Source organism: Aureococcus anophagefferens (assembly GCF_000186865.1).
Source record: "Aureococcus anophagefferens unplaced genomic scaffold AURANscaffold_8, whole genome shotgun sequence".
In the NCBI taxonomy this organism is placed as follows: Eukaryota; class Pelagophyceae; order Pelagomonadales; family Pelagomonadaceae; genus Aureococcus; species Aureococcus anophagefferens.
The window spans coordinates 1,483,040-1,511,035 of NW_008705568.1; the positions used below are offsets into that span (position 1 = coordinate 1,483,040).

The following is a 27,996-nucleotide window of genomic DNA, read 5'->3' on the forward strand; positions in this document are numbered from 1 at the left end:
ACCCGCAATCCATTTTACCGCTGGGGCCGCTTGACTGGGCAGCTTCGACGCTCCGGCCATGGGCGCCGCCGGCGGCTACGCCGGCGCGCCGCTGCTGGCGCTGCTCTGCGCCTGCGCGCTGCGGTGCGCGGACGCGAAGACGTGGAGCGCGGCCCCGACGGGGCTCGCGTTCCCGAACGCGACGGGCGTCTGGGAGGACGTCGCCGGCCTGGCCGTGACCGTCCGGGGCGGCGCCGGCGCGCGCCTCCTGCTGTCGCACACGCTCAGCGTCTACGCGGCCTACGACTCGCCCGACGCGAGCTACGTCGCCGAGGGCAGCCTCCAGGTGCGCTTCGTCGTCGACGGCGCGCCGTTGCGCGCCGGCGCGACGCTTCTCGACGCGAACCTCCACAGCGAGGCGCGCGTCAAGGCCGAGGCGGCGCTCGGCCGCGCCGTCGTGACGCTGAACGACGATCGGGCCAAGGTCGTCAAGGTCCAGTGGAAGGCCGCCGGCGCCGCGGCGTGGCGCAGCGACCCGAGCCTCAAGGAGGGCTTCTCGAGCGGAAGAGTATTGACGGCGACGGCCCACGAGGCGCTCCACGCCGCCGAGCCCCTGAGCGCCGCGGCGCTCTCGCGGAGCGACTGGGTCGCCGTGAAAGACACGGCCGCGACCTTCGACCTGCCCTACGCGACGGACGTGCGCCTCGGCTACGCCGCGACGTTGATGGCGACGGCGACGCAGCCGACCTTCGCGAACCCCTTCGACAACGACGACCTCGTCCAGGCGCGGCTCACCGTCGACGGCCAGGCCTACCGGGAGACCGTCGCCGCCGCGTCGTCGCGCGACCGCTACGCGTCGGCCGCGGCGACGCTCGCGCGCGAGGTTTTGGTGCGGCTTCCCGCCGGCGTCCACACCGTCGCCCTCGAGTGGCGCAAGGGCGGGTCCAGCGGGCGCCTCTGGCGCTGCGACCCCGGCGCGGCCGACGGCTTCGCGAACTCGCGGACCGTCTACGCCGCGCCCGTGCAGGAGCGCGGCGCGGACGCGATTTCCATACTGCAGATGGTGTCGACGACCGCTTTACCGGAGGCGACGACGGAGGACTGGGCCACCGTGGAGACGGCGTCCTTCGACGTGCCTGCCGAGGGCGTCGTCGTCGTCGAGTACGCGCTGCCCGTCACCCTTCACGGCCGTCCCGACTTCGACTCCTGGACCTTTGCGTCGTTGCAGACCGTGGAGGCGCGGGTGTTGCTCGACGGCGTGCCCTACCGCGAGGACGGCTCCATGGTCGGCACGTCCGTCGCGCGGACCTTCGACGAGCTCCGGGGCCAGCTCGCGGCGCCCCTGGCCCCGGGCAGTCACACGGCGACGCTCCAGTGGCGCGCGAACCGGCCCGAGGCCTGGCAGCTCGTGAGCGGCCGGTACGGCGGCCTCGAAGAGTCGCTGGTGACGATCCTGCTCGACTTCGACCAGGTGCCGTCGCTCGTCGGACCGGCGGCGTTGACCGCGCGCGAGGATGCCGCGACGCGCGTCGCCGGTTTAGCAATCGAGGGCGTCACGTTCCTCGACGCCTACGGCGTCCTGATCGAACTCTTCGCGGACCACGGCGCGGCCGTCTTCGCGGCGACGGGCGAGAGCAACGCGACGGTCTCCGTCCGCGTCGCCAACGAGCTCCTGAGCGACGTCGAATACCGGCCGGACGCGAACTACCACGGCGACGACGTCCTCGTCGTGCTCCTCGCGTCCACGACGGAGACGAACGCGACGGATTTGTTGAGAATCCCCGTCGCCGTCGCGGCGGTCAACGACGGCGCCGTGCTGCAGACGCCGTCCGCGCTGTCCGTCGCGGAGGGGGGACGAGTCTCCCTGGGCGGCGTGTCCTTCGCGGACGTCGACTCCGCGTCCGATCCGCACCTCGAGTACAAGCTCACGTTCCTCGCGCTCGGCGGCGCCTTCCTGCCCTGCGACGGCGACGACACGGCGCCGTTCCTGGAAGTCGCGGGCACGGCCGCGGACGTCAACGACTGCGTCGCGGCCATGTACTACGAGCCCTACGAGGGCTTCCGGGGCGCCTACGTGGAGAACATCACGGTGACGCTCGACGACGCGTCCGGCGGGTCGTCGGCGACGACGATCCCCGTGACCGTCGACGCGGGCAAGCGCGCGCCCCAGGTCGTCGCGCCGCCGTACTACGAGCTGGCCCTGGGCGGCCTCGTCGTGGACGGCTCCGACGCGGGCGAGCTGGTCACGGTGGCGCTGCGCACGGACGCCGCCGACGCGCTGCTCTCCCTCGGCGACGGTTTCGAACGTTCGGGCGTGTCGAACGTGTCGTACGCGGAGGACGCGATCACGCTGACGGGGTCGCCCGCGAATCTGACGGCGGCGCTGGCGAACCTGGGCTACGTCCGCGAGCCGTCCTTCGAGGGGTCGGACACGATCACGGCGACGGTGACGGGCGCCGACGGGGAAGAAAGACGGACGTCGATCTCGTTGGATTTGAGGAGCGGCGACGACGCCGGCGCGCTGGACATTCTGGGCTTCCCGCGGCCGCGGCGCGGGCCGGCGACGGGCGGCACGCGCGTCCTGCTGGACGTGGCCGGCGCGGGCGCCGCGCCGCTGAGCTGCCAGTTCGGCAACGCGACGGCGCCGGCGGAGCTTTTATACAACGACACCTACGCGTGCGACGCGCCCGAGGCGTCCCGCGCGGGCTACGCGGCGCTCCGCGTCACGGACGGCGGCTTCTGGTCCGACGAGCGCCAGTTCCTCTACGAGGCGCCGCTGGTCGTGTCGTCGCTCTCCCCGCCCGTCGGCCCCCGGAGCGGCGGCACGACGATCCTCGTATTGTTGGAGGAGCCCGGCTGCGTGCCGTCGGACGCGCTGGCGTGCGTCGTCGGCGGGACGCCGACGCCCGCGACCTACGTCAACGCGACGGCACTAAGCTGCGTCGCGCCGCCGTCGGACGTCGAGGGCGCCGCGGGCGTCGCGGTGTCGACGAACGGCGTCGACGTGTCGGCGACGACGCGGTCCTTCGAGTACACGAGGCCCCTCGCGGACTTGGTGCTACGCCCGGCCTTCGGGCCTGTGGCGGGCGGCACGCGCGTCGAGGTGTCGTCGCCCGGCGGCGGCTTCGACGTCGGGCTGCCCTACCTCTGCCGCTTCGGTCTCGACGCGGCGCCGGCGGCGGTCTACGACGCCGCGACGCTGGTCTGCTACGCGCCGCCCCGGTCCGCGGAGACGAACGACACGGTCACCGTGTCCGGCGACGGCGGCAACTCGTTCTCGGGAACCGGCGCGGTCTTCGGCTTTGTGGACGCGCGGCTCGCCGCCGCGGCGCCGAGCTCGGGCCCGCCGGCGGGCGGGACGGTTGTGGTCGTCTCGGGCGCGGGCTTTATGGCGCTGTCGCGCTACGGCGCCGTGCGGTGCGCCTTCGGGGACGCGCTCGCGGACGCGGTCGTCGTCAACGACGTCGTGCTCAAATGCGTCGCGCCCGCGGCGCCCGCGGGCGCCGTGGGCCTGAAGCTGAGCGTCGGGGGGCGCGACCCGGCGTCGTCGGGCCGCGCGCTCACCTATGTCTACGAGGACGACGCGCTCCTGTCCGCGCTCGAGCCCGCGTCGGGCCCGGCGGCGGGCGGCACGGTCGTCGCCGTCTCGGGCCTGAACATCCCGGACTCGACGGACCTCCGGTGCCGCTTCGGCGCCCTCGACGTCGACGCGCGCTGGGTCTCCTCGACGGAGGCCGAGTGCGTCGCGCCGGCCGCGGCGGCGCCGGGCGCCGTCGCCGTGCGGCTCGGCGTCGCGGACCAGCAGATGAGCGCGGACGCGCTCGAGTTCGTCTACGCGGCGGCCCTGGATCTGGCGGCGGCGTCGCCGCTGTCGGGCCCGGCGAACGGCGGCACCGTCGTCGCCATCGAGGGCTCCGGCTTCCGGTTCTCGACGCTGCTGCACTGCCGCTTCGGCTGGACCGAGGTCGCCGCGACGTTCGTCTCCGAGACGGAGATCCGCTGCGCGTCGCCGTCCGGCGAGTCCGGGCCCGCGACGCTGTCCGTGAGCAACAACAAGCAGGACTACGTCGACCTCGCGTCGAGCTTCGTCTACGAGGTGTCGCCGGTCGTCGCGTCGATCGCGCCGGACGTCGGGGCCGTCGCCGGCGGCACCGCGGTGACGATCCTGGGCTCGGGCTTCGAGGACGTGACGCTGTGCCTCTTCGGCGACGAGGCGATCCCGGCGACGGTCGCGTCGGCGACGGAGGTGCGCTGCGCGGCCCCGGCGGCCGCGGCCGGCGCCGTGGCCGTCGGCGTGAGCATCAACGGCGCCGACGCGTACGCGGGCACGTCCCAGTACCGCTACGTGGCCGTGCCGGAGGTGCTGTCCCTGGAGCCGGCGTCGGGCGGCGTCGCCGGCGGCGGGACGGTCATCGTGCGGGGGCTCAACTTCGCGGACTCGAGCCTGCTGGCGTGCCGCTTCGGGACGGCGACCGCGCCCGCGCGGTGGGTGAACTCGACGGAGCTCGAGTGCGAGGCGCCGGCGGGAGCCGCGGGCGACGTCGCCGTCGAGGTGAGCGTGAACGGCGCCGACTTCACGGACGACGGCGCCACGTTCTCGTACCTGGCGACGGCGGTCGTGAGCGGCGTGTCGCCCGCGTCGGGCCCGTCGACGGGCGGCACGGAGGTGACGGTGACGGGGAGCGACCTCGCGTTCTCGACGACGCTCGCGTGCCGGTTCGCGTTCGTGGATGTCGCGGCGAGCTTCGTGAGCTCGTCGGAGCTGCGGTGCGTGGCCCCGGCGCACGGGGCCGGGAGCGTGTCGTTCGCGGTCGTCGACGACGGGCGCGTCCTGTACGGCGCGTCGGACGCGTTCGAGTACAAGCCGCTGATGGTCGTGAGCGGGCTGAGCCCGCCGCGGGGCGGCACCGGCGGCGGGACGGTCGTCGCCGTCGAGGGGTCCGGGTTCCTCGCGTACGCGTCGTCCGTGACGTGCGCGTTCGGCGACGCGCCCGCGGCGTCCGTGGAGGTCGTGTCGGCGACGCTGCTGCGGTGCGTGGCGCCGGCGCACGCGGAGGGGTCCGTCGCCGTGCGCGTGGGCGCGGCCGGGGACGCGGCCGTCGGCGCGGCGAGCGACGCGACCTACGGCTTCGTCGCGGAGCCGGCGGCGATCTCGGTGCACCCCGGGAGCGGCGCGCGGAGCGGCGGGGAGCCGATCACGGTGTACGGGTCGAACTTCGTCGACGCGAGCGAGCTGTCGTGCCGCTTCGGGGGCTCGGCGCTGAGCGACGCGCGCTGGGTGTCGGCGACGGAGCTCGTCTGCGCGTCGCCGGCGGGCGCGGGGACCGTTCGCGTGGAGGTCACTGTCAACGGGCAGGACTGGGGCGCGTCGAGCGCGTCGTTCGCGTACCTCGCCGGGGACGTGGCGTACGCCGTGACGCCCGCGTCCGGCCCCGCGGCCGGCGGCACCGAGGTCACCGTCGGAGGCGCGGACTTCCAGTTCACGGCGGAGCTCGCGTGCCGCTTCAGCAACGACGAGACCTACCTCGTCATGGCGGCGGCCTTCGTCGACGCGTCGACGATCCGGTGCGTCGCGCCGACGTGGGCCGGGCGTGAGACCGTCGTCCTGGCCCTGAGCTCCAACGGCGTCGACTTCACCGACGTCGGCGCGTTCGCCTTCGAGGCCCCGGCGACGCTCGACGGCATCGCGCCGACCATGGGCAGCATCGCCGGTGGCACGGCCGTCGAGCTCCGCGGGTCGAACTTCCCCGCGGCGCCGTCGTGCTTCTTCGGCGACGCGGTCGCCGAGGCGACGGTCCTCGAGGCGGGCGCCGCGCTCCGCTGCGCGGCGCCGCCGCACGCCGAGGGCGTCGTCCGCGTCGCCGTGAGCGGCAACGGCGTCGACGCCGTGTCGGACGGCGTCCTCTACCGCTACGCGCGCGAGCCCCTCGCGCTCGCGCTCGAGCCGGCCTCGGGCCCCGCGGCGGGGGGCACGGTCGTCGCCGTCGTCGGCGCGCACTTCATCGACTCCGAGGACCTCGCCTGTTCCTTCGACGGCGCCGTCGTCCCCGCGCGCTGGGTCTCCGCGACGCGGGCCGAGTGCGCGACGCCCCCGCGCGCCGCGGGCGCGGCGCCGGTGCGCGTCTCGGGCAACGGCGCGGACTTTTACGCGAGCGCCGTCGACTTCGTCTACCTCGACGACCTGGCGGCGACGGCCGTCGAGCCGGCGTCGGCCTCCGTCGCCGGCGGCGTCGAGGTGACCGTGACCGGCGACGGCTTCGCCTACTCCGAGTCGCTCTCGTGCCGCTTCGGCGACGCCGTCGTCGCCGCGCGCTTCGTCTCGCCGACGGAGCTCGCGTGCGTCGCGCCGGCGCACGACGCGGGCGCCGTCGTCCTCGCGCTGAGCGGCAACGGCCTCGACTTCGTCGACGTCGCCGAGTTCGCCTTCTGGCCCGAGGCGGTCGTCCTCGGCGCGCGGCCCGCGTTCGGCGGCGTCTCGGGGGGCACCGTCGTCGCGCTCGCGGGCGCGAACTTCCCCGTGGACGCCGGCGACGTCGCATGCCTCTTCGGCGACGTGCCCGCGGCGGCCGTGGGCGTCGTCTCCGCGTCGGAGGTCCGCTGCGAGAGCCCGGCCGCGGCCGCGGGGACCGCGAAGCTCTCGCTGTCCTTCAACGGCGCGGAGGCGCGCGCCGGCGTCGACCTCACCTACAGGTACGTCGCCGGCGTGCTCCTCGGCCAGCTCGAGCCCGCGTCGGGCCCGGCGGCGGGCGGCACGGTCGTCGCCGTCTCGGGCCTGAACATCCCGGACTCGACGGACCTCCGGTGCCGCTTCGGCGCCCTCGACGTCGACGCGCGCTGGGTCTCCTCGACGGAGGCCGAGTGCGTCGCGCCGGCCGCGGCGGCGCCGGGCGCCGTCGCCGTGCGGCTCGGCGTCGCGGACCAGCAGATGAGCGCGGACGCGCTCGAGTTCGTCTACGCGGCGGCCCTGGATCTGGCGGCGGCGTCGCCGCTGTCGGGCCCGGCGAACGGCGGCACCGTCGTCGCCATCGAGGGCTCCGGCTTCCGGTTCTCGACGCTGCTGTACTGCCGCTTCAGCTGGACCGAGGTCGCTGCGACGTTCGTCTCCGAGACGGAGATCCGCTGCGCGTCGCCGTCCGGCGAGTCCGGGCCCGCGACGCTGTCCGTGAGCAACAACAAGCAGGACTACGTCGACCTCGCGTCGAGCTTCGTCTACGAGGTGTCGCCGGTCGTCGCGTCGATCGCGCCGGACGTCGGGGCCGTCGCCGGCGGCACCGCGGTGACGATCCTGGGCTCGGGCTTCGAGGACGTGACGCTGTGCCTCTTCGGCGACGAGGCGATCCCGGCGACGGTCGCGTCGGCGACGGAGGTGCGCTGCGCGGCCCCGGCGGCCGCGGCCGGCGCCGTGGCCGTCGGCGTGAGCATCAACGGCGCCGACGCGTACGCGGGCACGTCCCAGTACCGCTACGTGGCCGTGCCGGAGGTGCTGTCCCTGGAGCCGGCGTCGGGCGGCGTCGCCGGCGGCGGGACGGTCATCGTGCGGGGGCTCAACTTCGCGGACTCGAGCCTGCTGGCGTGCCGCTTCGGGACGGCGACCGCGCCCGCGCGGTGGGTGAACTCGACGGAGCTCGAGTGCGAGGCGCCGGCGGGAGCCGCGGGCGACGTCGCCGTCGAGGTGAGCGTGAACGGCGCCGACTTCACGGACGACGGCGCCACGTTCTCGTACCTGGCGACGGCGGTCGTGAGCGGCGTGTCGCCCGCGTCGGGCCCGTCGACAGGCGGCACGGAGGTGACGGTGACGGGGAGCGACCTCGCGTTCTCGACGACGCTCGCGTGCCGGTTCGCGTTCGTGGATGTCGCGGCGAGCTTCGTGAGCTCGTCGGAGCTGCGGTGCGTGGCCCCGGCGCACGGGGCCGGGAGCGTGTCGTTCGCGGTCGTCGACGACGGGCGCGTCCTGTACGGCGCGTCGGACGCGTTCGAGTACAAGCCGCTGATGGTCGTGAGCGGGCTGAGCCCGCCGCGGGGCGGCACCGGCGGCGGGACGGTCGTCGCCGTCGAGGGGTCCGGGTTCCTCGCGTACGCGTCGTCCGTGACGTGCGCGTTCGGCGACGCGCCCGCGGCGTCCGTGGAGGTCGTGTCGGCGACGCTGCTGCGGTGCGTGGCGCCGGCGCACGCGGAGGGGTCCGTCGCCGTGCGCGTGGGCGCGGCCGGGGACGCGGCCGTCGGCGCGGCGAGCGACGCGACCTACGGCTTCGTCGCGGAGCCGGCGGCGATCTCGGTGCACCCCGGGAGCGGCGCGCGGAGCGGCGGGGAGCCGATCACGGTGTACGGGTCGAACTTCGTCGACGCGAGCGAGCTGTCGTGCCGCTTCGGGGGCTCGGCGCTGAGCGACGCGCGCTGGGTGTCGGCGACGGAGCTCGTCTGCGCGTCGCCGGCGGGCGCGGGGACCGTTCGCGTGGAGGTCACGGTCAACGGGCGGGACTGGGGCGCGTCGAGCGCGTCGTTCGCGTACCTCGCCGGGGACGTCACGTACGCCGTGACGCCCGCGTCCGGCCCCGCGGCCGGCGGCGCGGAGCTCGCGATCGCCGCGTCGTCGCCGGCCGCGTTCGACGGCGCGGACGCGCGGTGCCGCTTCGGCGTCGTCGACGTCGCCGCGACGCGCGGCGGCGACGGCGCCCTCGCCTGCGTCGCCCCGGCCCTCGACGCCGGGGCCTACGCGTTGACCGTCGTCGTCGAGGACGCGCCGCGCGCGTCGCTGACCTACGAGGCCTTCGACGCGCTCGCCGCGACGTTCGCGCCGCTGCTGGGCCCGACGACGGGGGGCACGGCCGTCGCCGTCGACGCACCGGACGTCGCGGGGCTCTGCTGCTTCTTCGATGACGTAGCGGCCGCCGTCGACGCGTCTTCAAAGGCGTGCGCCGCGCCGCCGCACTTGGCCGGCGACGTCGTTCTCTCCGTCGCGCCGTGCGCACTGGGCGCGACGGCCGCGACGACGTCGTCGACGGCGACGTACGTCTATCACGAGCCCGTCGAGGTCTTCAACGTCTTTCCCCGGGTGTTCTCCGCGTCTACGCGCGGGGAGATTCTCGTCGTCGGCGCGCACTTCGTCGACTCGCCGGCGCTCGCGTGCTCCGTCTACGGCGCGGCGCAAGCCGCGCGCTTCATCAGCTCGAGCCGCCTCGCCTGCAGCCCGCCGCCGGTCAAGGACCGCGCCTACGTCGCGTCCATGGCCGCGGGGCTCGCGAACACGGGCGTCGGCGCCGTGCGCGCGTCGAACAACGGTTTCGATTATTCCGCGTCGTCGTCCGACGTCAAGGTCGCGCCGAACGTCGTGCTGAACTACGCCGTGCCGTCCATCGTCACGGCGTCGACGACGACGCTCGACGTCTTCGGGAGCGGCTTCCTCGACGACTTCGCGGATTCCGTCATGTGCGTCTACGACGGAGCGCTCGTCGAAGACGCGTTCCACCGCTTTTCGAACCGCGTCGAGTGCGCGGTGCCGCCGGGCGGGCGCGTGGCCAACGTCACGGTCTGCTACGAGACCTCCGGGTGCGCGGAGTTCGCGCTGGACCTCGCCGCCGCGGACGCGGGGGTGTCGTTCACGGGGGCGGCGCCGGACGTCGCGGACGTCGCCGGAGGCGCGGTCGTCACGTTAGACGTCGCGAACCTGGACGCGGACGCGGCCGCGGCCTGCGTCTTTTCCGGGTTCGACGGCGGCGACGTGGTCGTCGACGCCGCCGTCGGCGACGCCGTGACCTGCGCCGCGCCCGCGGCGCCCGCGGGCTTCGGATCGCTCGCGCTGCGCGTCTACGGCGAGACGGGCTTCGACGACGCGGCCGCCGTCGACTTCGCCTTCGCGCCGCGGCCGACGCTCGTCGCCGCGACGCCCGCGGTGCTGCCGGAGTCCGGCGGGCTCGTCAAGGTCGCCGGCGGCGACTTCGACGCGGGGCTGCCCGTCTACTGCGACTTTTCCGGGAGTTTCGAGCCCGCGTCCGTCTTGAGCGCGACGGAGATCGCCTGCCTCGCGCCGCCGCGGCGAGGCGACGCCGACGTCGTCCTACGGGTGGGCCACGCGAAATCGGAGCTGAGCGCCGCGGCCGTGGTGTTGGACTACTTCCACCCGGCGACGTTGTTCGCGGCGTCGCCGGCCGTCGGCGTCCTCGCGGGCGGCACGGAGGTCGCGATCACGGGCACGAACCTCGACGCCTTCGACGCGACGAACATCGCGCCTCTTTGTCGGTTTGGCGAGAGCACGACGGCCTACGCGCAGGTCGTCTCGAAGAACGAGATCCGCTGCGTGTCCCCGGGCTGGGGCGAACCGGGCCCCGTGGACCTCTGGCTGTCGCTCAACGACGGCTTCCACTTCTCCCTGCTGCCCGGCGCCTTCACCTACGTCGACAAGGTCCACGTGGACTCGGCGGCGCTCCGGGAGGATGACACGAACACAACCGTCGTCGTGGAGGGCGCCGGCTTCCTCGACGCGCCATACCTCTCGCACTGCGTCATCGACGACACGGTGCTCGTAGAAATCACGGCATTGACGGACGATCGCGTCGAGTGCGACGTCGACGCGTCCGTCGTCGCCGCCGCGGCCGTCGTCGCGCTCTCGGCCGGCGCGTTGGACGCCGTCTCGAACAAGGCGCGCGTCGTCGCGCGCGCGCGGGCCGTCGTCGCGTCCGTCGACGTGCGCGGCGACGTCGTCGTCCTCCGGGGCGCCCACTTCCCCAACGTCGAGGACCTCGCCTGCGACTATGGCGACGACACACACAAGGCCGCGTGGGTGTCGTCCTCGCGCGTCGAGTGCCCGCTGCCCTCCGGCGCCGAGAACGCGACGGTGGCCCTCGTCGGCGGCGGCCGCGCGGCGACGATGGTCGCCGACGCCGCCGTGTCCGCGGCGCACCGCACGACCGTGTCGTCCGTCGAGCGCGCGACGACCGCGCGCGGCGTCGAGTCCGTGCGAGCGCTCGGCACGAACTTCGACGCGGCGCGCGAGATGCTTTGTATTTTTGACGGCCGCGCCTGGCGCTACGCGACGCACGTCTCCGAGAACGCCGTCGAGTGCCCGCTGCCGCCCGCGGGGACGTCGTCCGTGTCCGTGCTCAGCGAGGGCGTGCCGCGTTTGGAGAACGCGTCGCTCGCGGACGCCGCGCTCGCGGTCGGCGACGCGCCCGTCGTCGCGGCCTACGCGCCGGCGCGCGGCCCCGCCGTCGGCGGGGCGACGGTGGCGCTCCGCGGCGTCTTTGATCTGTCGCGCGGCCTCTACTGCCACTTTGGGGGCGTCGGCGTGGCGGCGACGATCGCGAACACAACAACAGCCGCGTGCGTCTCCCCCCCGAGCGCCGGCGAGTCGTGCCTCCTGACCTTCTCCTACGACGCGGCCGTCGCCGGTTCGGAGGGCGTCGCCTTCGCCTTCTTCCACGACGTCGAGGCGCGGTCCGCGAGCCCGGCCGCGGCGTCCGCCGCGGGCGGCGCGACGGTGACCGTCGCGGGCGCCAACTTCCCCCGGGACGCCGCCCTGGCCTGCGCCTTCGGCGACGTCGCCGTCGACGCCGTCTGGGTGTCGGCGGCGGCGGTGCTCTGCGTCGCGCCGCCCCTCGAGCCCGGGACCGTCGAGCTCCGCGTCGTCCGACTCGGCGACGCCGCGGCGGGCCCATCCGTCCCCTTCGTCGCGCTGCCGGACCCGCACGCCAACGCGCTCCTGGCGCCGTTCGCGCCCGCGATCGCCGGCGGAGACGTTGTTGCAGTTGCGGGCGTGGGCTTCGAGCACGCGACGGCGGAGGCCGCGTGCCGATTCGGGGATCGCGTGGTCGCGGCCGCGGCCGACGGCGCCTTCCGCTGCGTCGCCCCGCGGCTCGCCGCGACGGGGCACGTGCGTCTGGCCCTGTCGAACGACGGCGCCACCTTCTTCGGCGACGTGCCGCTGGCCTTCGACGCCGCGGAGCGCCGCGGCTTCGCGGATTTGGTCGTCGCGTCCGAGACGACGGCCGAGGGGTCGCTCGTGCTGACCGTGGACGCGGACCCCGCGAGCGATCTCGCGTGCTACGACGCCGTCACGGGCGCGGACGCCGACGTCGCCGGCGACAGCTGCGCCTTCCCGGCGTCGCGCCTGCGCGACGACGTCGTGATCTGCGTCGTCGTCGACGGCGTCCAGTCGCGGGACCGCTGCGGCGCCCTGCGCCTCGGGGCGGCGTCGGGCGCGGCGCCCGCGACGACGGCCGCGACGCCGGCGCGCGTCGCCGCCGGCGAGGACGGCGGCGCAGAGACCGCGCGCGCGCACGGCGGGCTCTTTGTCAACTCCAAAAAGCTCTGCTGCGCCTGGGACGGCGTCCCCGCCGCCGCGACGTGGATCTCGAGCTACGCCGTCGACTGCGCCGTGCCCGCGCGGGGGCCGGGCGTGGCCCTCTTGACCGTCGAGAACGACTGCGGGCGGCCCGGCGCATCCGGCGCGAACGTGTCTTTTGTGGCCAGGAGCCTGCTGTCGTCGTTGACACCATCTTCCCTCGCCTTCGAGGAGTCGGGCGCCGTCGTGCGGATCTCCGCGAACGCCTCCGGGGATGCCTTCGGGCTGCCCGTGGCCTGCGACTTCGGGGGGCTCGAGACGCGCGCGGACGTGTTGGACGGAGAGGTCTACTGCGCGACGCCCGCGGCTCCCGCGGGCGCGCCGCGGACCGTCGACGTGACGGTCCTCGAGCACGAGGCCATCGCGGCGCGCTTCGAGGGCGCGGAGATCACCTTCGCCGCCGCGCCGCGCGTCGACGCCGTGGTCCCGCGGTCCGCGCCCGTCGCCGGATCGGCGGCGCTGACGGTTTTGGGCGACTTCCCCGGCGAAGCACCGCTCTACTGCCGCTTCGGCAACGCGTCGACGCCCGCGGCGCGCCGCAACGCGTCGGCCCTGGCCTGCGCGGCGCCGCCGGGGGTCCCGGGCGACGTCGACTTCGACGTCGGCTACAGCGCGGATCTGCCGGCGGCCGTCGGCGCGAGCTTCGCGTACTACGAGCTCCCGCACGTCGCCGGCGTGGCCCCGGCCTTCGGCGCCGCCGGCGCGCTCGTCACGGTGACGACGACGGCGCCCCCGGGGGCGAGCCGCCCGGCGGCGGGGGCCGCGTGTGCGTTCGGGGAGACGGTGGTGGCGGCTGATGCTTTATCAACCTCAGAGTTCCGCTGCGCGGTCCCGTCGCTGCCGCCGGGCCTCTACGCCGTCTCCGCGGCGTTGGACGGCGCGCACTTCGCGAGTCGCGTCGACGCCGTCCCGTTCCAGGTCGTGGAGCTGCCGTCCGTCGTCTCCGCGGGCCCGACGCGCGGGCCCGCGCGCGGCGGCACGGACGTGTCGGTCTTCGGCGCGCGCCTCGCGCCCTTCGCCGCGTCGGCGCGCCTGGCCTGCGCCTTCGGTGATCTACCATTAACCGCGGCCGTCCGCGTCGCCGACGACGAGGTCAGATGCCTCGCGCCGCCGGCGGCGGCGCCGGGCGCCGTGCCGTTGACGCTCGCGCTCGACGGCGCGCGCGCGGCGACGGCCGCGACCTTCGCCTACGACGCCGTCGTCGTCGTCGTCGCCGTGACGCCAAGAATAATCCCCGGCGGCGGCGGCACGCCCGTCGTCGTCACGCTCGAGGACGACGCCGCTCAAGGGGTCGCGTGCCACTTCGGCGACGTCGTCGTCGCACCGACGGCCGTCGCGGGCCCCGAGGTCACCTGCCCGTCGCCGAAGCGCGGCGCCGGCGCCGTCGAAGTCGCCGTGTCGCTCAACGGCGTCGACGTGAGCGAGGGCCTCACGGTAGACTTCACGGCGCCGCTCGAGGTCCACGCCGCGGAGCCGAATCGCGGCCCCGCGGCCGGCGGGACCGTCGTCGCTCTGAAGGGCCGGGGCTTCGAGCCCAGCGGCGGCCTGGCCTGCGACTTTGGCGTTGGAACCGCCGCCCCGGCGGTCTTCGTCTCGTCGTCGGAGATCCGCTGCGAGGCGCCGCCGTTCCCCGCCGCCGGCGTCTACCGCGTCCGCGTTCAAACCGCGGACGGCGTCCTCGACGCGGACGGCGTCGATTTTGAAGTTGGCGGCGCGCCCATCATCCTCGACGTCGACGCCGTCGTCGGGTCGCCGACGGGCGGCGCGGAGGTCGTCGTGTCCGCGCGCTTCGCGGAGACGCCGACGACGGACGCGGCGTGCCGCTTCGGCGCGGACTCCGTCCCCGGCGCGTGGCTCGCGCCGGGCCGGGTCCTCTGCGTCGCGCCGCCCCAGCTCCGCGGGGCGTCGTCCCTGGCCCTGTCGACGAACGGGGGCGCCGACTATTCGGAAATTTCCGCCGACTTTTCGTTCGACGACGCTCCGGCGGCCTTTTCCGTGTCGCCGGCCTCGGGCTACCGCGCGTCGCGCGCGCTCCTCGTCGAGGGCGCGCGCTTCCGCGACACGGCACAACTCGGCTGCCGCTTCGTCTCCGACGAGGCGGACCCGCGCGACGCGCCCGCGAGCGCCGCGACGTACGTGTCGGCGACGAAGCTTCGCTGCGCCGCGCCCGACACGTTGCGGGCGACGACGAGCCGCGTCGAGGTCACGGTCAACGGCGTCGAGTACTCGACCCAGGACGTCTTCTACACGCGCCTCGCGCCGCCCTTCAGCGCCCGCGGCGGCCCCGCGCGCGGGTCGGAGCTCGGCGGCGCCGCCGTCCGGGTCGACGGCGTCTCCGTCTCAGAAAACACAACAACACTGGACGCGGCCTGTGTCTTCGGCACGACGGTCGCCGAGGCGCGCGTCGTCGACGGTGACGTGTATTGCATCGCGCCGGCGCTCGCGCCCGGGTTTTCTACGGACGTGACGCTGCGGCTGAACGGTTTGGACGACGTCGACGCCGCGCTGCCCTGGAGCTACGCGGCCTACGCGGCGCCGTCCGTCGGAGCGGTAGAGCCGTCCCTGGGATCGACGGCCGGCGACACGTTGATCACGGTGACCGGCGTCAACCTCGCGGCCCTGGCGCCGGGCGCGTCCTGCGTCTTCGACGGCGACGCGTACGTTCCGGCGGAGATCGTCGGCCGCGACGCGCTCCGGTGCCTGAGCCCGCCCCTGGCGGCGGGCGTCGTCGCGCTCACCGTGGCGTCGCCGTCGACGGCGCCCCTGAGCCCCGGCGTGCCCTTTTCCGTCGCGGCGTCCCTCGCGCTTCAGGTGGCGGCGCCCGCGACGGGCCCGTCGACGGGCGGCACCTTGGTGACGATCCTCGGCGACTTTTCGACGTTCTCGGAGCGGCCGGCCGACGCCTCCTGCGCCTTCGGGGACCGGGACGTCGCCGCCGCGCTCGTCAACGCGTCGGCCCTCGCCTGCGTCGCGCCGGCCGCGGCGGGGAAGCGGCGCGTCGCGCTCGCGGTCGTCGACGGCGGCGACGGGTCCCGGTCGTCGGCCCTCGCCTACGACTACGAGCATCCCATCGCGATCTACGCCATGACCGAGGGCCTCCAGGACGGCGCGCTCGCGGCCACGGGCGCGAACTTCCTCGACGGCGTCGGCCTGTCGTGCCGCCTCGCCGGGCGGGTCTTCGAGGCCAAGTGGATGTCGTCGACGCTCGTCGTCTGCTTCTTCCCGCCAAAGTCGGAGCGGCCGGCGCTCGACGAGTCGACGCGCGCCGCCGTCTCGAACAACGGCGTCGATTTCGTGGAGTTCTTCGGCGACGTCGCGGCCGCGGGCGCGGCGCCCGAACCTCCGTCGTTCGACGCCGTCGAGCGAACGCCCGCGGTCGCGCCGGCCCCCGAGGTCCTCGCCGTGTCGCCGACGACGGCGCCGGCCCTGGGGGGCACGCGCGTCACGATCGCCCTCACGGTGCTCGCGACGGGGAGCGAACGGCTCGCGTGCGCGTTCGGCGACGAGACCGTCGACGCGTTCTTCTCGGAGGGCGCGACGGACGAGGCCTTCTGCCACACGCCGGCCCTGGCCGGCCCCGTCGCCTTTGGCTTCTCCGTCGACGGCGCGACCATTCCCGTGCCGGCGCCCTTCGCGACGTTCCGCTTCCGGCCCCAGGCGCACGCGTCGTCGCTCGAGCCCGCGGCGGCGGCGCCCGGCGCGCTGGTCCGCGTCCGCGCGTCGAACGTCCGCGGGCCGGGCCTCCTCGCCTGCCGCTTCGGCGACCACGCGCCGGTGTCGGGGACCTACGTCGAAGAGGACGTCGTGGACTGCGCGGCGCCGGCGACGGGCGGCGCCGGCGAGGTCGCGGACGTGCGGGTCGCGGTCGACGGCCGGTCGTTCGGGACGACGTCCGCGGCCTTCACCTTCCTCGCGACGCCGACGCTTCTAGCACTCAGCCCGGCGCGCGGCTGGCGCACGGGCGGCTTTACGACGACATTGGCGGTCTCGGGCGTGCCCGACCACGCGACGGACTGCGCGTGCCTCTTCGGCTACGCGCGAGTCGCCGCGACGTTCGCAAATTCCACTTTATCCTGCGCGGCGCCGGCCTGGACGCCCACGCTCCCGTCCGACGCCGTCGTCGTGGCCGCGGTGTGCGCCGTCGACGGCGCGGACGTCGCCGTCGGCCCGCCGGCCCAGCTCGAGTACGTCGACCCCGTCGAGGTCTACCGCGCGGACCCGAGTTTCGGATCGGACCGCGGCGGCACGACGGTGTCTTTAAAGGGCGCCAACTTCCCCAACGCCGTGGACCTCGCATGCGTGTTTGGGGAATCATCGGTCCCCGCGACGTGGGTCTCGTCCGTGGAGATCGAGTGCGCGACGCCCGCGGCGCCCTTCCCGGCGACGGTCGCCGTCGCCGCGTCGCTCGGCGGGCTACGCTCGTCTCATTCGTCCGCGTCCTTCGCGTACGTCAGCCCGACCGTCGTCCGATCCGCGGCGCCTCTCGAGACGACGCACCTCGGCGGCGCGGTCGTGAACGTCACCGGTGACCGCTTCGACGGGAACTCCAAGACGACGTGCGACTTCGGCGGCCTTCGGGTTCCGGCGACGGTCGTCAACGCGTCGCTCCTGCGCTGCGTCGCGCCGGCGCGGCCGCCGGGGGCCATCACGGTCCATGTCCGCGTCTTCCGCGACGTCGTCGGCAGCTTCCCCTTTTCCTACGTCCTCGGCGAGGCCGTCGTCGCGGTGTCGCCGACGGGCGGGCCGACGACGGGCGGCGGCGTCGTTAGGGTGCGCGGCAGCGGCTTCACGACGACGACGCTGATCTGCTTCGACGGCGTGTCGGCCCGGACGACCTTCGTCTCGTCGAGCGAGGTCCGGGCCGTCGCGCCGCCGTCGACGCGGGCGGCGGTCGCGCGCGTCGACGCCTGCGAGGACGCGTCGGCGGCGGCCGCCGAATACGCGTACGAGCCGCGGACGCTCGTCGTCGGCGTGGACCCGCCCTACGGCCCGGAGAACGGGGGCACGTCCGTGACCGTCGTCGGCCGCTTCTCGACGGCCCACGGGCCCGTCGCCTGCCGCTTCGGCGACCGGGAGACCAACGCGACCCTTTTAAGCGACAGCGCCGTGACGTGCGCGTCGCCGCCGCGCGGCGACGACCGCGTCGCCGTCGCCGTGTCGCTGGTCTACGACGCCGCGGAGCCGCCGCTGGCGAGCGGCCACGTGTTCACGTACATTTCGTCGGCGACGGCGACGGACGCGGCGCCGCTCGCGGCGCCCTGCGACGGCGGCACCGTCGTGGCGATATCCGGCACGGGCTTCGTCGACGACGGCCGGACGAGCTGCAACTTCGGCGGCTCGACCGTCGACGCCGTCTTCCTGAGCGCCACGAACCTCGCCTGCGTCGCGCCGCGCTGGCGCCGCAACGAGGACGTCGCGACCTTTTTGGAGATCGCGTCCGAGAAGCAGCCGACGCTGAGTCGACGATTCGCCTTCACCTACGAGGCCGTGGTCGCGACGGACCCGGGCGCCGACGGCGAGTTCCCCGTCGTCTACGCCGCGACGCCGGCCGTGATCTTGGCCGAGGGCGGCGCGCTGGTCACGGTGGAGGGACGAAACTTCGCGCGGCACTCGGACGCCCTCGCGTGCCGCTTCGGCGACCTCGTCGCGGCCGCGACGTTCCAGGACGACGGCACCCTGACCTGCGCGGCGCCGGCGCGCATCCCGAGCCGCGTGCGCTTACAGGTGTCCAACGACGGCGGCGGCTTCTGGAGCCCGACCTACGCGGAGGTGACGTTCGCGTCCGAGCCGTCGGTCTACGCTCTGGAACCGGCGTCCGGCCCCTTGAAGGGCGCGACGGCCGTGCGCGTCTTCGGGTCCCACTTCTTCGGAGATGTCCTCTGTCGTTTCGGCGATAGTCTGGCGCCGGCGTCGGTCGTGAGCGACGTGGAGGTACGATGCGCGGCGCCGCCGTCCGACGGCCGGCGGCCGCGGAAGGTCGCGGTGGCCGTGTCCTGCGACAACGAGACGTTCTCGCGGTCGACGGCCACGTTCGCCTACGACGCGACGCCGGAGGTGCGGAGCCTGTCGCCGGCGGCGGGGCCCGGCGAGGGCGGCACGCGCGTCGTTCTGCGGGGCCGCGGCTTCAAAGACCGGCGGGAAGCCAGGTGCCGCTTCGGGCGGGACGCGACGGTCGCCGCCGTCTTCCTCTCGTCGGAGCGCCTGTTATGCGTCACGCCGCCCCACGCGGCGGGCGAGGCGATGCTCGAGGTGTCGCTCAACGGCGTCGACTTCTACGGCACGTTCCTGAAATACGCGTTCGCGGAAACGCCGAAGATCGAGTCCCTGTGGCCCCTCATGTCCATGGGGCAGATCGGCGCGACGGCCGTGTCCGTCTTCGGGTCCGGCTTCCGGAACACGCTGGAGCTGGCCTGCTTTTTTGATAATTCGCGCGTGCCCGCGCGGTTCCTCTCCGAGAGTGCCATCTCCTGCGTCGCGCCCGCGCGCGCGCCGGGCCTCGCGTCGGTGCACGTCACGGTCAACGGCCGCGACATGGCGTCGAACACGCTGAATTTGTTGTACGTGCCGGAGGTGCTCGTGACGTCCGTCTGGCCGTCGCGGGCGCTCGCGACGGCGCGCGCGCCCGTCTTCGTCGTCGGCGCCAACTTCGTCAACTCGACGGCGCTGAAGTGCGCCTTCGGCGACGTCAAGGTGCGGGGCACCTACGTGTCCTCGAGCGTCGTCGCCTGCGTGCCCCCGAACGTCGACGCGCTCGCGCGCGGCCACCGCGAGTCCGGCGGCGCGCCGCAGATGGATCGACGGAGCCTCCGCACGGGCGACGCGGCCGAGGACCGCGACGAGTACTCGTCGCGCGTGTCCCTGCTGCCGCGCTACGTCGAGGTGCGCGTCTCCGTCAACGGGCTCGACTACTCGGACGGCGCCGCGGCCTTTGAGTACTACGACGAGCTCGAGAAGGGGTATTACGAGACGCTGGGCTCCGCGAAGCCTTGCCCCAACGGCACGCTCTGCCGGGGCGCCAAGCCGACGAACTTCACGCTCTGCCCGCCGGGCACCTTCCAGCCGCGGGGCGGCCAGGTCGCGTGCCTCGCCTGCCCCGTGGGCTACTACTGCCCGGATTTCGGGCTCTCGAAGCCCGTGCTCTGCCCCGGCGGCTTCGTGTGCTCCGACCTCGGCGAGCGGGAGCCGAAGACGCTCTGCCCGCCGGGCCACTACTGCAACCCGGGGACGAAGTCGTCGGACCCCTTCGCCTTCGCGAACAACTCGGAGTACGAGCGCGACGCGGAGACGGGCGTCGTCTATCTCGTGCCGCCGCGCCGCGACTGGCGCCTCGACCGGCGGTCTCTCCCGGAGACGGGCACCTACGCGCCGGGCATCCACCCGCCGCGGCCCTTCGACGCCGCGCGGCCCATGTCGAGCAGCCGCGCGGTGCTCGCGGAGCTGCCGTTCCCCTGCCCGCCGGGCACGTACTGCGCGCGCGGCGCGTCGAGCCCCGTGTCCATCCCGGGCAACTTCTCGACGCCCCAGCGCTGCTTCGACGGCTACTTCTGCCCCGCGGGCTCCGGGAGCCCCGAGGGCGAGGGGCCCTGCCCGACGGGCCACTTCTGCCCGACGCAGATGCTGGCCGTCGCGTGCCCCCTGGGCCACCACCTGTGTGGAAATCAAATCTTCAACCCGACTTCAATGTGAGCGTAATCGAACGGTTTGGACCAGACCATTTCGCTGTGCTTCGAGAACTCGACGAGAGCAATCGATTCGTCCAAAAATCAGCCGAATCGACTTCGATTTGACCGAGCTAGAGAGTTCAGAAGTTTGGCCCCGACGTCCCAGCTCACTGGTTGATTTCCACACAGGCCACCACTGCCCGGGCGTGGGCAACACGTTCCCGCGCGAGTGCGTGCCCGGCACCTACAACGGTCTGGCGGGCATGTCGAACTGTACGTTATGCCCGACGGGCCACATCTGCCCGGGCTGGACGCGCGTCGCGCCGGAGATCTGCCCGGCCGGGTTCGTCTGTTCCTCGCTCGGACTCAGCATGCCCGTGCTCACGTGCCCCGAGGGCTACTTCTGCCCCAAGGGGACGCTGACGCTGGACTCGTCGGACCCGACGGCGCACCGGCCCGTGCCCTGCGCGCCGGGGACGTTCTGCGTCGGCGGCGTCGCGCACAACCTGACGATCCCGTGGATCCCCGCGCGGCCCGGCGGCATCTCCGCGCCCCAGGTCTGCACGGAGGGCACGTTCTGCCGCGAGGCGTCGCCGAGCGCCGTCGGGTCGCGGAGCTGCTACCCGGGCCACTACTGCCCGCCGGGCGTGTCCTACCCGATCCAGGTGCCGTTGGGGTCGTTCGCGGACGACGTCGGCTACGTCGCGCCGACGACGTGCTTCCCGGGGACCTACGCGCCGTTGTCCGCGGCGCTGACCTGCTCCGTGTGCCCCGCGGGCTACTCGTGCAGTGGCTACGGCACCTACGAGCCCAAGATCTGCGTCGCGGGCACGTACCGGAGCCTCGCGGACTCCGTGACGTGCCGCCTCTGCCCGACGGGCACCTACTCGACGTCCAACGGCTCCACGGACATCTCGCTGTGCCTCCCCTGCCCCGAGGGCCGCGTCTGCGGCGAGCAGGGCATGTTCAACCTGTCCGTGTCCGACCGGTGCCCCGAGGGCCACGTCTGCGGCACGGGCACGGACAGAAGCACCATGTTCGAGCACAAGTGCCCCGCGGGCACCTACTGCGGCCTGGAGACGCTGCCCGTGGACCAGTTCGTCTACGCCTGCGACGCGGGCTACTTCTGCCGCACGGGCACGACGAAGCAGATGCGGAACCGGGACCGCTGCGCCGTGGGCTACTTCTGCCCGCCGGCGACGGCGGACCCGGGCCACCCGGAGATCCGGTGCCCCTACTTCACGACGACGTCCAGCGCCTTCGGCCAGACGGCCGTGAGCGACTGTTTGGTGGAGACGCAGCACATCTGCGACAAGCGCGTGGCGTCCGAGTTCGACCCCTACGAGGATCAACGATACTACGCGTTCCTGAACTACACGATCATGGACGGCTCGGGGGAGATCGACCAGATCATCGGCGGCGACGGCGTCGGCGAGATCTCCGTCGTGGCGTCCATCATGCCCGTGAACGTGTCCGCCGTGTCGCCCAACTACACGGCCCCGAACTGGCGCAACGAGACCGTCGAACTTTTCCGGACGTGCCCCGAGTACGTCAAGGAGAGCGGCGGCGAGGAGATCATCGTCGTGGGCCGCAACTTCTACGACTCGTCGCTCCTCATGTGCCGCTTCACGGCCTGCCGCTTCACCGTCGACGGCAACGGCCGCCGCGACCCGCGGAGCTGCGCGGTGCCGGACCGCTGGGACCGCTACTACCTGTGTGGAAATCAAATCTTCAACCCGACTTCAATGTGCGCGTATTCGAATGTTTTGACACGATCACTTCCGCCGTGCTTCGAGAACTCGACGAGAGCAATCGATTCGTCCAAAAATCAGCCGAATCGACTTCGATTTGACCGAGCTAGAGATTTCAGAAGTTTGGCCCCGACGTCCCAGCTCACTGGTTGATTTCCACACAGGCTACTACTCGCCCGACGCGGAGACGGGCACCTACCCGTCGCTGCGCGACGTCGCCGACCGGTCCGTCGTGACGCCCGGGCGTTTTATTAGTAACACGCGGGTCGCGTGCGAGGCCCCCAAGTTCGACTTCGCGGACGCCCAGATCATCGCGAACCAGTTCCCCCAGAGCTGCCACATGGTCGACGGCGAGCTCCACTACCTCCAGACCTGCGCCGAGGAGGACAACGCGCGGTGCTACGTCAAGTGCGAACAGTCCCAAACCGAAGACTGCGACGACGAGGACGGCTGCGAGACCGTCGTCGGCGAGTGCAACGACGCCGTCACCGCGGCGACGCCCCACGGCTTCCGGCCCATCAGGGACCTCGTCATGCGCCTGACGCAGAACGAGATGAACGACGAGCTCGCGGCGCACCCGAACATCCGCGGGCCCGACCCGCTCTACGCGGGCGGCGCGTCCGTGAACCGCTGGAACCCGTGCTACAGCGCCGAGGTCGCCGTCGACGTCACGAACAACGGCAAGATCTTCTCCTCGAAGCTCGACGACCCCTACGCGACCTACGTCGACGTCTCGCCGCGCTACACGCTCCAGAACACGCACCCGGAGCGCAAGGAGGTGCCGGGCTCCTGGGCGGTCATGACCTACATTATTAATTCCAAGTGGGTGCCCGACGCGGACACGATCGCCATGGACGTCGGCCGCTGCTCCCACATGGACACGTCCGAGGAGGGCGACCACACGCGCGACGAGGGCTGGTACACGCTCCGGGGCCTGGAGACGGCCATGCTCAGCTTCGACCTCCAGCATCTCCCGAGCGAGATGGTCTACTACGAGCACTACCGCCTCGCGATCTACGTCGCGCCTAGCCGCTGCGACGAGGCCGAGTGCGACTCGTCGCGCGCGTTCCTCGACCCCCAGGAGAAGTACCCCTGCCGCCAGCCGCTGCTTTTACCGGAATGGTTCAACTCGACGACGACGCCCAAGAACATCGTCTTCAACATGACGCTCTTCGCGCTCGACGACGTCATCTTCAAGATCGAGTTCCACATCATGCACGGCGGCTGGCTCGCGGCCGCGGCCTTTTTTCGGAACACGGCCACGGTGCAGATCGTCACGCCGCGGCGGGCCAAGTTCGTCAACGAGTACTCGCAAAATTTGCTCCGCGAGGAGGAGCGGAGCCGGAACCGCGAGTCGAAGAAAACGGATTTGATCACGGGCAAGGTGCCCGTGCGCGCGGCCATCGGCGCGGACATGATGCGGCGCAAGCTGTCGCCCTACGTGTCCTTCGAGGAGCGCGACACGGAGAAGTTCTACATTATCGGGGTGGTCTACAACGACAACCCCGACAAGCGGGACGCCGCGCGGCCGCTGAACATGCCGCCGCGCTACAAAGAATACGAGCGGGGCCGGGTCCTCGTGAGCTTCAACACGACCTACGAGGCCAAGGCCGCCGTGCCCACGGTGGTCCAGAACGACCGCGACCTCATCGTCGACTCGACGTGGTTCGACCCCTTCCAGGGCGACTACGACATGTACGACGTCTGCGACGAGCTCGCGGGCGAGTGCGACCCGCCCGACGGCTACCCCGTGGACACGTCCGCGTCCGCGGCCCACGACGTCTACTTCGAGACCTTCTTCCGGCCGGAGATCAACCCGGACACGGAGGACTCGTTGGACTTCATGCAGGGCTTCATCGAGGACAAGCACGTTTTGCTACCCTACATGCCCTACTTCTCGAACTGCCGCGAGTGGGACTCCTACATCCCCTTCTCGAACCTGGTGGAGAGCGACCAGTGCGCGCTGCCGCCGGACACGACGCGCATGGCCGAGACGCCCGAGACGAAGCCGACGCCGACGAAGCGCTACTCGCACCCGCCGCTGCCCCACTTCGACTCCATCCAGGCCGTCAAGGCCCCGGATTTGTTCGTCCAGTTCGACATGGTGCCCTTGGCGGACTGGTGCGAGCGCACGGTGGAGTGCACCTACGAGGAGCGCGACACGGACACGGAGGACGCGCCGCTCTGGTTCAACGCGCCCGACGGGTCCACGCTCTTCTACTTCCTCAAGCAGCCCGTGGACTACCTCCAGTACCTGGGGCGGGAGACGGAACGATTGACGGAGCGGTCCATCGCGGACCTGAACAACTTTGGGGGCTCGAAGATCGTCTTCGAGCGCGGCCGCAACTCCGACGAGCTGATTCCCGTGTCCGTGGCGAACGGCGACGGCGAGTGCGCGGACGTCATCGGCTACGGCTGCTACCCGACGCGCATGATCCTGGAGATCGGCTACAAGCAGCGCGTGTCCGACACGTGGAAGGAGAAGAACATCATTTTTGCCTTTTTGCATTTCGTGGAGTTCAACACCGCGGGCGTCGATCCCACCGTCGAGCTGCCCGAGTACACCTTACTTTTAAGCTACCACCCGCTGGACTACATCGACCTGATTATCTGGTTCGCCTTCGAGACCAAGGTGTTTATCGGCATCTTCGCCTTCACGGGCGGCATGACGGTGCTCGTCGGCTTCGTGCTCTGGGTTTCTGTGCGATTAACTACCGCCCTGGAGAACCCGCCGCGGCTCCGGATCTGGTCCATGCTGCTGCTGATCTCGGGCCCGCCGACGCAGGGCGTGATCTTGGGCTTGTTTCCCATCACGCTGGCCATGCTGACCATGACGGTCATGGTGCGCCAGGTCATCCCCGCGCACGTGCTCTTCGCGTTCCAGCCCGGGTTCCCGTTGGAGAACCGCGCGGACAGCATCTACGCGGAGATGATGGCGGGCATGGCCTTCAACTACCTCCTCTACAGCGGCGAGGGCGGCGAGAGCATGGACCGGGGGCTGATGCCCATCGAGTGGAGCGACCCGGTGATCATCAAGGAGAAGCTCGACGCCGCGCGCAAGGGCCGGCTCGGGCTCTCGTTCATCATGATGGCCATCATGTGCTGGTACGCGGGCTGCCGCATGTTCCTGCCGGACCGCATCTCCCAGCGCGAGATCGACATGCAGAAGCGGCGGGACCCGGCGGCGGAGAAGGAGGACATCTGGAAGCCCAACATGTGGAAGCGGTCGAACCTGATCTTCTCGTCCTTCATGATCGGGCTGCTGTGCTGCGTCGTCTGCGAGTTCTCCTACTGGCAGTACTTCGGCACCTACATCTGGTTCGTGATCATCGGGCTGCGGCCCATCGGCCAGTTTTTAGGGGCCATCGTGGACAACCAGTTGCAGGAAGCTTTGCTATCGGCGCCGGTGATGACGGCGTTCGACGTGACGTGCGGCGTCGTCACCTTGTCGTGCGACGACTTCGTCGACTTCCTCGGCGGCTATTTCATCGAATTGGGCATGGGGCTCGTGGAGCAGATCTATTTCGATCCGGGGCTGGCGGACTTCCTGGATTGGTTGTTTGAGTTCGTGGGCGGTCTGTGGTCCGCGTTTTTGGGCTCGTTGCCGAAGTGGGTCCGCGGCGGCTCCGCGAAGGTCGAGGAGAAGGTCGAGGAGGAGGCGAACTTCGCGAAGCGCGAGCTCGAGGGCGTCGTCGCCGAGGGCGGCGAGACCGTCGAGCCGATCCTCGACGCCTACGGCGGCTACTCGACGGGCGCGATGGCTCTATTGTACAACGTCTTCGTGCTGCTGATCCTCATCGCGTACCGCAACGAGGTCCAGATGACGATCATCTACAACATTAAGAATCTCGACATGCTCTACTTCCTCCTCTTTTCTCTCATTCTGATCCCCTTCCAGTTCGTCGCGGACGTCTTCACGCTGTCGGTGCTCGAGCTCTTCCACGGGTGGAAGATCTACGACTACCTGATCTACACGCGGTACCGCTTCCTCCAGCGGGAGACGAAGTGGAAGGGCCTCGAGGATTCGTTGGACGAGTGCATCGACGAGTCCGTGCGCACGCTGGACCAGATGTGCTTCTCCTCGCAGTACTACATGATGCTCACGATCCACGTCAACGGCATCATGATGTTCGTCTTCGGGATCCAGATGATGCTCCAGGCGAACTACAACTTCTTCGGCGACCAGATGGCGCCCTTCATCGTCGGTCTGGGCTACTTTGTGTGCTGGGCCGTGGAGTGGGGCGTCATCAAGCTCGCGCTGCTCGTGAAGCTCTGGCGCGTGAAGCACGAAAACACCGCGTGGCACACGCAGATGCAGGAGCAGGACGAGTTCGAGATCCCCGGCTGGGAGGACCTGAAGGGGTCGTCCCACGACGCCTTCATGATGAACCAGAGGATCACGTCCGAGACGTTCCGCTTCAAGTTCTTGAACTACAACCGCGCGTGGCTCATCAACCAGCTGCCGTCCATACTGACGCCGCGGACGCTGCGGCGGTCGCGGCCCTACCTCATCAACCAGTTCACGCGCATCCTGAACCAGCTCAACCAGGACATCTCCTCGGACTCGGAGGACGACGGCGCCAAGTTCGGGCCCGTGGCCTTGAAGGCGTCGTCGCGGCAGATCGTGCGCTGGTGGCTCGCGCAGGCGCGGCGGCGCATGCGCCTCCGGGAGGTCGTGCAGCCTTTGATTTCCAAGGCGCGGGGCACGCAGTGCGAGAACTGCCTGAGCCGGCGCCAGCTCCAGGTCGAGTGCGTCGTCCCTCTCGAGGTCTTGGCGGCCCAGTTCGACGCGGAGAACCCGGACCAGGAGTTCGACCAGGTCGCCTGGAAGACGTTCTGGATCAAGAACCAGCGCTACCGCACGATCTGCATGAACTGCATCGCCAAGGCCAAGCTCGAGGAGCGCAAGGAGGCCGCGGCCGTCGCCGCCGACGGCGAGTTCGGCGACGACGACGACGACGACGACGACGGCCGGCCCAAGTGGGGGCCCGTCTTCCTCTCGCCCGCGTCGCGCGCCATCCTCATCAAGTGGCACCGCATGGCGTCGACGAAGCTCTTCGGCAAGGGCGGCAAGCGCCGCGCGGCCGCGCGCGCGGAGCTCAGCGACGACGAGGGCGACGCGCCCCAGTTCAAGTCCCTCAAGCCCCTCGACATCGACGCCGCCTCGCGGGCCATCGCCGTCAAGTGGCTCCGCACGGCCCGCGCGAACCTCCAGAACCTCGGCGACGACGGCGCGACGAAGCGGCGCAGGCGCCGGCCCAAGAAGGGCGAGAAGTCCAAGAGCCGCAAGAGCAAGAAGTAAGTTGTGTGCTCGGAGTCCTCTCGGGGGTACGGTGCGCCGCGCCGAAGCCCCGACGCCCTCTCCCGTGTTACAGGCTGCCCGTGGACGCGCGCGCGGACTTGAGCGTGAGCCCCCGGAGGGACACGTGGCAGCTCTTCGAGCTTCGGAGGCTCCGCGTCGACGCGCCCGGCGCGGGCGTCGCCGGCGCGGACTTCTCCGGGAGGCGCGAGTTGTTCCAGCGGTTGCCGAGCTCGAGCTTGGGCCGCCGCGCGCGGAAGGGCACCATGCTATCCTTGATCGCGTGGCTGCTGTCGGGCGCGACGACGTAGCTCTCGACCTTGTTCACGGGCGCCCAGCGCAGGTCCCCGGAGACGTCGTGGGTCGCGGGCGTCCAGGGCGTCGTGCAGTACTCGACGCGGGCGCCCGCGTACTTTTTCGGGTTCGGGTGCCGCCACGTCGGGAAGACGAACTCCTTGTTGCCGACCCACGCGCCGGGGTCGTTCAGCGTCAGCGACGCGAGGTGCGCGTGCACTCGTTCGAGCTCGTTCTTGTGGCCGCTCCGCAGGGGCGGGCCGAGCTCCTTGGACCGCTCGCGCACGCGCAGGAAGTAGCCCGGGTTGCTGTAGGGACCCTGCTTCAAGCGGCCGCGCGTCTTGCCGACGTCGCACAAGCTCACGGTGGCTAGACGCGGCTCCAACCCGTTGACGACCTCGCGCCGCGCGTCGAGCTGGGCCGTCTTGCCCCTATTTAAATCGCCGCCGCCGCCGTAGTAGGCCCGGGGCACGTAGCGGAGGCCCGAGATCGTGCTCCCGCCGATCTCGCTGCCCTCGTCGCGGTCCCGGAAGGAGTGGTGGAAGACCATGCCCGGCGGCTCCTCCGGGTCGCCGAGCATGGTCGAGGACTCGGGCCGCTCCCGCGCCGCGCTCATGGACTGCTCGCGCCGCTCCGCGGCGGCGCCGCTCATCTCCTCGAAGGTCTTGCCGTAGA

The 27,996-nt window shown here is 71.9% G+C and overlaps 1 protein-coding gene across 1 annotated transcript; it reads left to right on the top strand.

Moving 5' to 3' along the window:
* Positions 1 to 58: 58 nt before the first annotated feature.
* Positions 59 to 27,995, top strand: AURANDRAFT_63994 (hypothetical protein; the record flags this gene model as incomplete). Its single annotated transcript, XM_009038361.1, has 7 exons — positions 59 to 5,275; positions 7,604 to 19,967; positions 20,167 to 21,693; positions 21,893 to 27,026; positions 27,104 to 27,241; positions 27,371 to 27,529; positions 27,803 to 27,995. 7 exons carry the CDS (start codon positions 59 to 61, stop codon positions 27,993 to 27,995), a joined length of 24,732 nt encoding a protein of 8,243 aa, XP_009036609.1.
* Between the last annotated feature and the right edge of the window lies 1 nt (position 27,996).